Source organism: Pristiophorus japonicus, chromosome 20 (assembly GCF_044704955.1).
Source record: "Pristiophorus japonicus isolate sPriJap1 chromosome 20, sPriJap1.hap1, whole genome shotgun sequence".
Taxonomy (NCBI): domain Eukaryota; kingdom Metazoa; phylum Chordata; class Chondrichthyes; family Pristiophoridae; genus Pristiophorus; species Pristiophorus japonicus.
The window spans coordinates 13664955-13677001 of NC_091996.1; the positions used below are offsets into that span (position 1 = coordinate 13664955).

At 49.3% G+C, this 12047-nt stretch overlaps 1 protein-coding gene across 1 annotated transcript in view; it reads left to right on the forward strand.

Moving 5' to 3' along the window:
- cercam (cerebral endothelial cell adhesion molecule) overlaps window positions 1-12047 on the forward strand; it is a 145267-nt gene that overhangs the window by 16857 nt on the left and 116363 nt on the right. Inside the window, exon 3 of the mRNA XM_070863762.1 lies at window positions 11033-11150. Coding sequence (XP_070719863.1) covers window positions 11033-11150 — 118 coding nt within the window. The remainder of the gene's footprint in view (window positions 1-11032; window positions 11151-12047) is intronic.

The following is a 12047-nucleotide window of genomic DNA, read 5'->3' on the forward strand; positions in this document are numbered from 1 at the left end:
CCCTCCCTACCCCCGGACCCCATTGTGGACCCCGACGATCCGAATGAACCCCTGGCACCTCGATAGTGAGTGCCATAATTGATCACAAATTGAGCTTCATAACTCATATCCATTCTATCACTAAGACCGTCCATTTCCACCTCCGTAGCATCGCCCGTCTCCGCCCTAACCTCAACTTATCTGCTGCCGAAACCCTCCTCCACGCCTTTCTTACCTCTAGTCCTGATTATTCCAACGCACTCCTGGCTGACCTCCCACATTCTACCCTACGTAAATTAGAGGGGATCCAAGACTCGGCAGCCCGTGTCCTAACTCGCACCAAGTCCCGCTCACCCATCACCCCCTGTGCTCGCTGACCGACATTGGCTCCCGGTTAAGCAACACCTCGATTTTAAAATTCTCAACCTTGTTTTCAAATCCCTCCATGGCCTTGCCCCCTCCCTATCTCTGTAATCTCCTCCAGCCTCACAACCCCCCGAGATGTCTGTGGTCCGCCTATTCTGTCCTTTTGAACATACCCGAATTTTAAATGCTCCACCATTGGCTGTTGAGTCTTCAGCTGCGTAGCTCCGAAGCTCTGGAATTCTCTTTCCTTCTTTAAGACGCTCCTTAAAACCTACCTCTTTGATCAAGTTTTTGCTCATCCTCCCTAACATCTCCTTATATGGCTCGGTGTCAATCTTTTTTTTTGAATACACTCCTGTGAAGCCTTGGGATGTTTTTACTGCATTAAAGGCGCTATATAAATACAAGTTTTTGTGGTTGTTGTTTCGTCAACTGTGAGAATCTTCACAGCTGATCACAATCCTTACCAAACATCAATATGTATACACTTTCCAGCAAGTGTCAGCTGTGGCTCAGTGGGCAGCACCCTCGCCTTTAAATCAGAAGGTTGTGGGTTCAAATTCCCACTCAAGGGACTTGAGCACAAAAAAAATTCTCGGCTGACACTCCAGTGGAGTGCTGCACTGTCGGAGGTGCAGTTTCTCAGATGAGATGTTAAACCAATGCCCTGTCTGCGCTCTCAGGTGGATGTAAATGATCCCATGGCACTATTTCGAAGACGAGAAGGGGAGTCCTGACCAATATTTATCCCTCAATCAACATAACAATAACAGATTATCTGGTCATTATCACACTGCTGTTTGTGGGAGCTTGCTGTGCGCAAATTGGCATTTCCCACATTACAACAGTGACTTACACTTGAAAAAGTACTTAATTGGCTGTAAAGCGCTTTGAGACAGTCTGGTGGTCGTGAAAGGCGCTATATAAATGCAAGTCTTTCTTTCAATCCATCACTTGATCAAAGGCAGGAGTCACAGCTGGTCTAGTCGAGGAGCACTGAAGCTGATCGCTGCGTCCCGACTAAGCCAGCACAGACTGGGGGTCATTTCCGTTAACGCTGCTGATTAATTGCCAGAGGAGGAGGCCCTGCAGTTCCTCAACAGATACAATCTGGGTGTTTCTAACTGCATTCGAGACACAACACAGGCATTTCACCAAAGAGGTCCCCGCTTTCTCACATTCCATTGCTCAAATAACACAGATCTAAGAGATTTAGGACAGAGAGCAGGGGAAACCTTTGTACACACAGGGCTGTGGAATGCACTGCCAGATTTAGTGACTGAAGCAGAGATCTTGACAACATTTAAGCATAGGTTAGGTAGGATGTTGAAAGACAGGGGAATAATGGCATGTAGGAACAGGGCACTTGAGGTTAGGATTACTGCTCATGTGGAAGATATGGACTGGCCTGTTTGCATGCTGTAACTTCATTTTACATTGATTTGAGAGAGCGATAACTATGCAGAGGCCTGACTTGTGTTAACGGACAGCCCAGCACATTTCCATTTGCAGTATCTACTCACACAGACGCTCCAATATCCCCTGTGCCCTAGACATCCTGTGTAACCTCACGCCAGTTCACCAGCTTCCACTGTGTAATTTCACACTGATTTGCTAGTTACTCCTGTGTAAACTCACACTTGTTCACTAACTGCCCCTGTGTAAACTCACATTTGTTCACTAACTGCCCCAGTGTAAACTCACACTTGCTCACTAACTGCCCCTGTGTAAACTCACACTTGCTCACTAACTGCCCCCGTGTAAACTCACACTTGCTCACTAACTGCCCCTGTGTAAACTCACACTTGTTCACTAACTGCCTCCGTGTAAACTCACACTTGTTCACTAACTGCCTCCGTGTAAACTCATACTTGCTCACTAACTGCCTCCGTGTAAACTCACACTTGTTCACTAACTGCCCCTGTGTAAACTCACACTTGTTCACTAACTGCCTATGTGTAAACTCACACTTGTTCACTAACTGCCTATGTGTAAACTCACACTTGTTCACCAACTGCCCCTGTGTAAACTCATACTTACTCACTAACTGCCTATGTGTAAACTCACACTTGTTCACTAACTGCCCCTGTGTAAACTCATACTTGCTCACTAACTGCCTATGTGTAAACTCACACGTACACTGGCTACCTTGCGAACATAGAATCGTAGACATTTATAGCAAAGAAGGAGGCCATTCGGCCCATCGTGTCTGTGCCGGCCAAAAAAGAGCTATCCGCCTAATCCCACTTTCCAGCTCTTTTTCTGTAGCCCTGTAGGTTACGGCACTTCAAGTGCATATCCAAGTACTTTTTAAATGCAACGAGGGTTTCTTCCTTTCAGGCAGTGAGTTTCAGACCCCCACCATCCTCTGGGTGAAAAAAGGTCTCCTCAACTCCCCTCTAATCCTTCTACCAATTACTTTAAATCTATGCCCCCTGGTTATTGACCCCTGTGCTCAGGGAAATAGGTCCTTCCTATCCACTCTATCCCAGCCCCTCATAATTTAATACACCTCAATAAGGTCTCCCCTCAGCCTCCTCTGTTCCAAAGAAAACAACTCCAGCCTATCCAATAGCTAAAAGTCTCCAGTCCAGACAGCATCCTCGTAAATCTCCTCTGTACCCCTGTGAAACCTCACATTCATTCTTCAGCTATCCCTGTAGCTTGCTTTAACCTGATGCTTGCTCTAGCTCCCCTGTGTAATCTCAGGTAGCCTCTCTAATTAACCCTGTGTATTAACAGAATGTCTGGTTAAGTACTTTGCCTGCACATTTACTAGTTCCCTTTCATATGTGGACTCCAACTGTCTTGCTGGCTCCCTCGTGTAAGCTCAGATGGACTCACTATCTAGCCCTGCATAATGTCAACTAACTGGCTCTATGAGAAACGCGATTGCTCTCAGTCGCTAAAAGTGGGGGAGAGGGAGGGGAAACTCTGACTAGTCTTTTCTGGTAACTCCTTTTCCAGCTGCCAATTTTTGTTTGAGAATTATGTATAATTTTCCAGAGCACTTTTCAAACCTGATTGCACAGGGTCTTTAATGTGGCTATCAGCTTTATTTTCTGCTGGTCGTTTTCAATCACGTCATGTTGGAAGCTGTTCCAAGTGTCAGCTGTGGCTCAGTGGGTAGCACTAATGCCTCTGACTCAGAAGGCTGTGGTTTCAAGTCTCGCTCCAGAGACAAAATAAAAAATCCAGGCTGACATTCCAATGCAGTGCTGAGGGAGTGCTACACTGTCGGAGGTGCCGTGTTTCGGATGAGATGTTAAACCGAAGTCCTGTCTGCTCTCTCAGGTGGACGTAAAAGATCCCATGGCACTATTTCAAAGAAGAGCAGGGGAGTTATCCCCCCAGTGTCCTGGCCAATATTTATCCCTCAATCAACATCACAAAAACTGATTATCTGGTCATTATCACATTGCTGTTTGTGGGAGCTGTGTTTCCTCTATTATAACAGTGATTACACTTCAAAAAGTACTTCATTGGCTGTAAATTGCTTTGGGACATCTGGCGGTTGTGAAAGGCACTATATAAATGCAAGTTTTTTTGATGCCATAATATCTCACTGTTTTTGTTAACTTTTGTTATACGGTAAAGTCTGGAGAAGGCAATGCAGCTCATCGCAGCATTTAAGTGGCATTATTTATTGCGTTACTGTGTGGTAGCATCACACAATCGAGTGATGGTGCCTGTTACCACGGCAATATTTGATTTTCCCTGACTTCCCATCTGGGCCGAATCACTGTTGGGGTAGGATTGGGTTGGGTTGGATAGAGTTGGGTAGGGGTTGCTGGTTGTTGTTGGGTAGGGTAGGTGGTTGGAGTTCGGTTGGGTTGGGTGGGGTAGGTTGCTGGGGTGTAGTAGAGTGGGTTGGATAGGGTAGGGTGGGGTAAGTTGTTGGGGTGTTGGAGGGTTGGGTTTGGAGAGAGTTGGATTAGGGTAGGGTAGAGAAGGGTAGGTTGTTGGGGTGTTGTAGGGTTGGATAGGATAGAGTAGGGTGGGATAGCTTGTTGGGATGTTGTAAGGTTGGGTTGGGAGGGTAGGGTGGGGTAAGTTGTTGGAGTGTTGTAGGATTGGCTTGGATAGGGTTGGATTAGGATTGGGTAGGGAAGGGTAGGTTGTTGGGGTGTTGTGCGGTTGGATAGGATAGAGTAGGGTGGGATAGCTTGTTGGGATGTTGTAAGGTTGGGTTGGGAGGGTAGGGTGGGGTAAGTTGTTGGAGTGTTGTAGGATTGGCTTGGATAGGGTTGGATTAGGATTGGGTAGGGAAGGGTAGGTTGCAGGATGTTGCGGGGTATGGTCAGGGACTTCAAGAGGGATGGGGGCAAGCTTGCTGTTGGTGTTGTTCCGGGGCTGCTCTGTGCACCTCATATCACCCAGCATAACGCAACAGTCGGAGAGGCTTGGCAGCAAAATCCCCCTGCCCCTGACCCACAGGCTGGGGGTGGTGCATGCGGAGAACAATAAATCCGGCCTCCCACATGCACACCACCAACTCCCCCCGTCCCCCACCACCACACTCAATTATTTTTTCAGCGAGAAAAGTAATCGGCCTTTTCACCAACTCAGACTCAACCCATTGATCATCAGCCTTGACCTCGTGTCTGAGCTTCCAACATTATACTTACCAAAACCTCCATATCGACCACCTCTGCCCACACAACATCTCCAGTGTCACCGAAACCCTCAACAACCCTTTCGTTACCTCCAGCTCCACCTACATAAACTTCTTCTCATCTAAAACTCTGCATTTCACACTCTATCTTGGTACTAACTCCCACATTCAGCCATCACCCTTTCCCACTCAAACAGCCACTGGCTGTCCATTACCCCAATAGCCCATTAGTGAGCATAATGTGCTGTAGCTCAAAACTGAATGTGAAAGAATTCTGTATCCCAGTAGTGAGTGTGTCACGGTGCAGTAGTGAGTGTGCCACGGTGCAGTAGTGAGTGTGTCACGGTGCAGTAGTGAGTGTGTCACGGTGCAGTAGTGAGTGTGTCACGGTGCAGTAGTGAGTGTGCCACGGTGTAGTGAGCGTGTCACTGTGCAGTAGTGAGCGTGTCACGGTGCAGTAGTGAGCGTGTCACTGTGCAGTAGTGAGCGTGTCACGGTGCAGTAGTGAGTGTGCCACGGTGTAGTGAGTGTGTCATGGTGCAGTAGTGAGTGTGCCACGGTGTAGTGAGTGTGTCACGGTGCAGTAGTGAGTGTGTCACTGTGCAGTAGTGAGTGTGCCACGGTGCAGTAGTGAGTGTGACACGGTGCAGTAGTGAGTGTGTCACGGTGCAGTAGTGAGTGTGTCATGGTGCAGTAGTGAGTGTGTCACGGTGCAGTAGTGAGTGTGTCACGGTGCAGTAGTGAGTGTGCCACGGTGTAGTGAGTGTGTCACTGTGCAATAGTGAGCGTGTCACGGTGCAGTAGTGAGTGTGTCACGGTGCAGTAGTGAGTGTGTCACGGTGCAGTAGTGAGTGTGCCACGGTGTAGTGAGCGTGTCACTGTGCAGTAGTGAGCGTGTCACGGTGCAGTAGTGAGCGTGTCACGGTGCAGTAGTGAGCGTGTCACGGTGCAGTAGTGAGCGTGTCACGGTGCAGTAGTGAGCGTGTCACGGTGCAGTAGCCCAGTAAAAAGTGCGGCGGAGGTTGTAGAAGAAGGAGATGAAGAAGTACTGAGTACTGAGTGTGGCCGAATGCTGTAGCAATACAAGATAAGAGCATGTTGGATGCAGGGACCAGTCGGTATGGTTTACCCACTCCCAGTTCTAAACCAGAGGTACGGGTACCAGCAATGTAGTTGACTCTTAACTGCCCTCTGAAATGCCCCAGCGAGCCACTCAGTTGTACCAAACTGCTACTTACAAAGTCAGCACAGTGGGAGCACCTTCACCACACGGACTGCAGCGGTTTAAGAAGGCGGCTCACCCCCACCTTGGAGGGCCATTTGGGATGGGCAATAAATGCTGGCCCTGCCAGCGACGCCCACATCCCACGAACGAATAAAAATGTATGCCAGTTGGCGTACCCAATTGACCCTGGCATCGAGTCTGAGCAAAGTTCTCCCTAATTTATTTCGGGTGCGCAAAAGTTAACGGAGAAAAAGCCGGTGCAGGGCAGAGAGTCGCGCAGCCCCGTCGCTTGGGAGGAAAGTTGGGTCTGAATATCTCCGAGAGAGACCAGCCTCACCATCCTGCACCGCAGAACCTTTCGTTCATCCTATTCAGGGCTCCCCAGGCTAATTTTTGAAACAGATTTTATTCTCTCTCTCTTTCTTGCTCATGATCGTCTTGTCTGTCTCCAAAACTCCCAAGTCTGGGCTCATTCCATCAGTTTTTGATTATTTTCTCATCTGCGGGCTTTGAAATGGGAGCGTTTTGACAGTGTTTGTAATTGCCTTGTGCAGCCAAGTGTGGAAACTTGACAATTGCCTGGACCAAACATTACCGGAAATCAACAGCAGAGCTGTTTTATCTTCCGTTATTAATTTTTATTCAGCAAACATGATTAGCAATAGCGTATATCTGCCTCATCCCAATATCTGAATGACAACGCCTTGTAGAACTGGGGCTGGTCAAGTGGAGAGACGCGCTGGGGGGGGGGAAGTGGTGTAATGGTGACTATTTTAATTTGCCTTCTGATTATGCATTAACCGCAGGAGACTGGAAAATATGTTTCAAACATTAATGTTTACTTCTGCAAAACAAAACAAAGACATCAGACAACTAATGGTTGACATCACCAGAAAACAATCTTTTAACTGCCAAAGAATCTCCCTCTCATGTTGTCTCTTTGCTCTGTCTGCCTTTCTATCTCACTGTGGCTTAGTGGGTAGCACTCTCGCCTCTGAGTCAGAAGGTTGTGGGTTTAAGTCCCGCTCCAGAGACTTGAGCACAAAAAAAATCTCGGCTGACACTCCCAGTGCAATGCCGAGGGAGTGCTGCACTGTCGGAGGTGCTGTCTTTCGGACGAGATGTTAAACCGAGGTCCCATCTGCTCTCAGGTGGACGTAAAAGCTCCCATGGCACTATTTCAAAGAAGATCAGGGAAGTTATCCCCGGTGTTCTGGGCCAATATTTATCTCACAATCAACATCACTAAAATCTGGTCATTATCATATTGCTGTTGTGGGAGCTTGCTGTGCGCAACTTGGCTGCCGCGTTTCCTACATTACAACAGTGACTACACTTCAAAAGAGTACTTCATTGGCTGTAAAGCGCTTCGGGACGCCTGATGGTTGTGAAAGGCGCTATATCAATGCAAGTCTTTTCTTTTTCTTTTTCTTTCTCACTCCCTTCTTCTTTGCTACGTATGTCTCTCTGTCTTCCTCTCTGCTGTGTTTTTAAAAAATTCATTGACAGGATCTGGGCGTCGCTGGCAAGTCCGGCATTTATTACCCATCCCTAATTTCCCTCGAGAAGGTGGTGGTGAGCCGCCTTCTTGAACCGCTGCTGAAGGTGCTCCCATAATGCTGTTGGGTACGGAGCAATGTTGCCCTAAGGTCCCCGGCCACGCACCAATCGAGAGGCCCCGTGCAGGCCCTGGAAAAATTACCACACGTGCGCTCCAAAAAATAACTGAGCGGGAACAATAGTAATGACTTCCAGAATTTTGATCCAGCAACAATGTCTCTCTATCTCTGTGCCTCTATTTGCTGTGCTTCTCTTTCCCTCTCTCTCTCTCTTTTACTCCCCCTCGATCCCTTTCTCCTCTACCTCTTCTTTATTCCCTTTGGGTCTTTTTCTGTTCCTTGTCCCCTATTTTTTTCCTCGAATTTTGTCTTCCTTCCCTTTCCGCTCCGTTTAATACACGCACATAGAAAGAAAGAAAGACTTGGATTTATATAGCGCCTGTCACCACCACCAGATGTCTCAAAGCGTTTTACAGCCAATGAAGTACTTTTGGAGTATAGTCACTGTTGCATTGTGGGAAATGTGGCAGCCAATTTGCGCACAGCAAGCTCCCACAAACAACAATGTGATAATGACCAAATAATCTGTTTTTTTTGTCATGCTGATTGAGGGATAAATATTGGCCAGGACACCCGGATAACTCCCCTGCTCTTCTTCAAAATAGTGGCCATGGGATCTTTTATGTCCACCTGAGAGAGCAGACGGGGCCTCAGTTTAACGTCTCATCCGAAAGACGGCACCTCCGACAGTGCAGCACTCCCTCGGCACTGCACTGGAGTGTCAGCCTAGATTTATGTGCTCAAGTCACTGGAGTGGGTCTTGAACCCACAACCTTCTGACTCAGAGACGAGTGTGCTGCCCCCTGAGCCACAGCTGACACACAAACAGCCCTCTCACCTCTCTTTCTCTCCTCGCCTCTTTCTCTCCTTTCTCCTCTATATCTTTTCCTTACTCTTCTTGGGTCTCTATCTGTTCTTTGCACCCTCTTTTTCTTTCACCTCACTCTCCTGCTTCGATCTCTCTTGCCCCCACTCATTCCTTCATTCATTCTCTCTCCCTCTCGTAGCTTCTCCCTCCTCCCGCCAAAACGCCCTGATTGTAATCCATCTTCCCCATCATACCGCCGTGTCCCCAGCAGCTCCTGCAGTTATCCAGCACGAAGTGCTGCTCTCTGTCACCACCTGCACAGCAGGAAGGCTGGATTAATGATATAGTCGCGTTGTCAGTCATAGAGTACCTTTAAACAATGTTACGGAGGTTAAGAACATAAGAAATAGGAGCAGGAGTAGGCCTTACGGCCCCTCGAGCCTGCTCCGCCATTTAATACGATCATGGCTGATCCGATCTTGGTCTCAGGTCCACTTCCCTGCCCCTTATTCCCTTATCGAGAACCTGTCTATTTCTGTCTTAAATTTATTCAATGTCCCAGCTTCCACAGCTCTCTGAGGCAGCAAATTCCACAGATTTACAACCCTCTGAGAGAAGAAATTCCTCCTCGTCTCAGTTTTAAATGGGCGGCCCCTTATTCTAAGATTATGCCCCCCTAGTTCTAGTCTCCCTTACCAGCTCTCTGCATCCACCTCGTCAATGGCCCGGCCTCCTAAAACTGCCTGTTGCTCATCGGTGACAGGACACAGTGCTGATTCCTGGCAACTTTTGCCGACAGACTGTTGAAGAATGGGCGTGGAATGAGGAATGGAAGCCAGGAATGTACTGGTTGGAGGAACACTGTGGACAGCTGCATGCAGATGGGGCTGAGGCGGATGAGGAGCTCACAGCAGCTATGTCTTTCCGTTCTCTCTTCGCTTGTCCCTTCCTCATTTTCTCTCTTCACCTCAGTCTGTCTTCCTTCCCTGCTCGTTCTGCCCTCCTGCACTCAGTACGGGATGAAATGCTCAAATCTCTGGAATGGGGCATGAACCCACAGGGGCCGAAATTGCTCCGCGACCCCCCCCCCCCGGCCCTCCTTTAAGGCCCATTACCGCCGCTAAGAGGCGGTAATGGAGCGGAGGGGCCTCACTTCCTGGGGGCAGAAGGGGTGGGCCGACCGGTCCTATATAACCCCCGGGACAGGAGCGGTGGCAACGGGTTTCCACGCCGCCCGTGCTGCCCGCCCGCCGGGCACATGCCGACGCCCCCCCCCACCCCCCCCCCCCCCGCAGGAAATAGCCCCGCGGGAGAGGAGCGGCCTACGGTCGGTGCCACTGACAGGTTTCCCCCCGCCAGCTGCATGTGGCTGGGCGACGCGTTGGCCCTTACAGTGGAAGGCGCGCTGCCGGCGCCTCCACGTTATTTATATTGTCGGGCTGACTCCGATGTCGGCCCGACAGTGGCGGCCACGGGTTCGGCCGGGCCGCCAACAGACAAGCCCGGCACCCCCCCCCCCCTCCCCTCTGAGGTGCCAGGCCGCTGGCCCAGCTGAAACCCTCCCTGGTGGCCAGTGGGCCAAACTAAACTGACTGCCGAGCTCGCAGCGGCCTTCCCCTTTAATCGGATTGGGGCGGAGAAAAAAAGCGACAAAAACCGGCACTTTTTAGTCGGGGGTGGGCAGGGGGCAATTGCGGCCCCACAATCTTCTAACTTGAAGGCAAGAGTGCGAACAGCTGAGCCTAGGGCTAATGCCTGAACTAAGAGTGTCCCAGTTCCTTTTTGTTTCTTGAGCCACTTAGGTTTTATACCTTGGAGCCTGGTGGGCCAAATGTAGAGTGTAAATCAATGTTCCCATTAACAACAACAAAGTGCATTTATATAGCACCTTCAACGTAGTAAAACGTCCCAAGGGGCTTCACAGGAGCGTTATCAAACAAAATCAAACAAAAAACCAAGCCGCGTAGTTAGAGCAGGTGACCAAAAGCTTGGGCAAAGAGGAAGGTTTTAAGGAGCGTCTTAAGGAGGAAAGAGAGAGAGAGAGAGAGAGAGAGAGATAGAGAGGTGGAGAGGTTTAGGGAAGGTTTTCCAGAGCTTAGGGCCTCGGCAACGCAAGGCACAACCGCCAATGGTGGAGCGATTAAAATCGGGAAGGCGCAAAAGGCCAGAATTAGGGATATTGGAGGGTTGTCGGGCTCGAGGAGGGTAAAGAGATCGGGCGAGGCGAGGCGATGGAGGGATTTGAAAGCAAGGAAAACGACAAGACTCAGCACCTTCAGCAGAGGGAGTGAGTTGGGAAAGAGAGCAATGGGTAGGCCAGGAGGCATTTAACCTTTGACCTTGTCCTACAGTTTAACTAACATGCTGTTGGAATCCAATTGCTGTTTCCTGCATTTAACATGTCATTTCCTGTCCTATAGAACCTATCCGAATGAACTGGGCCCCAAACACTGGACCCACACCAGATTCGAATACATTATGAAGCTGAAGCAAGCGGCCCTCAAATCTGCAAGAAAACAATGGGCTGACTACATTCTGGTGAGTGGAGCTGACAATCATTTCCTGTACAGCGCACAGACTCTACCGCAAAGGAGCAAATGGGGTTTTCCAATGCATGCACGGTCCAATCCAAACAGTCTTTTGAGGACCATTTTGGTATTTAATCTTCTTCTTAGGCGGTCGTATCGAGGATGACTTGCTTCCACACCAAAAAGGGATGAGTTCGCAGGTGTTTCAATGAAGGACCTGATACTCAAGGTCCCGAACTACATCCTGAAGGGTGGAAGATGCCTGTGCGTGGATTTTTTTAATGTGGGGTGGCCGTTGCACACCAGCCACCACACGGGGCTTGACAGAGCTCGGTCTTGGTCCAGTGGCAAGGATTAACCAAGACGACTGGAGACCAGCTCTGCTGCACGGACCTAGTGCGCACACATATTGCAGTGTGGGCTGGGCCCGTGCTGTCCCTGGGCCTTCGTCTCTTCTGGGCCCCGAACTCGCGTCTCCCCTGGGCCCCGAGCACATCGCTCGGCAACCTCTCGCCGTTCCTTCGCCCCGACCTCGTTGCTTCTCTGCTGCTTGCCACCTCTCTTGCTGTACCTGCCCACGCTCCAATCATCGACTTGGGTTATGGTGACGTCCAATCCAGTCTCCCTCTTCACAATGAAGCTATAAGATACAACTTTTACATAGGATCTTGTCATATTGACCTATCTCATAAGAACATAAGAATTAGGAGCAGGAAGCAGGATTAGGCTATTTGGCCCCTCGAGCCTGCTCTGCCATTCAGTGAAATCATGGCTGATCTTCCACCTCAACTCCACCTTCCCGCACTATTCCCATATCCCTTAATTCCCTTAATATCCAAAAAATCTATCTCGAGGTGCTTCACGCAATGAATTACTTTATTGAAGTGCAGTGACTCTCACTATGGAG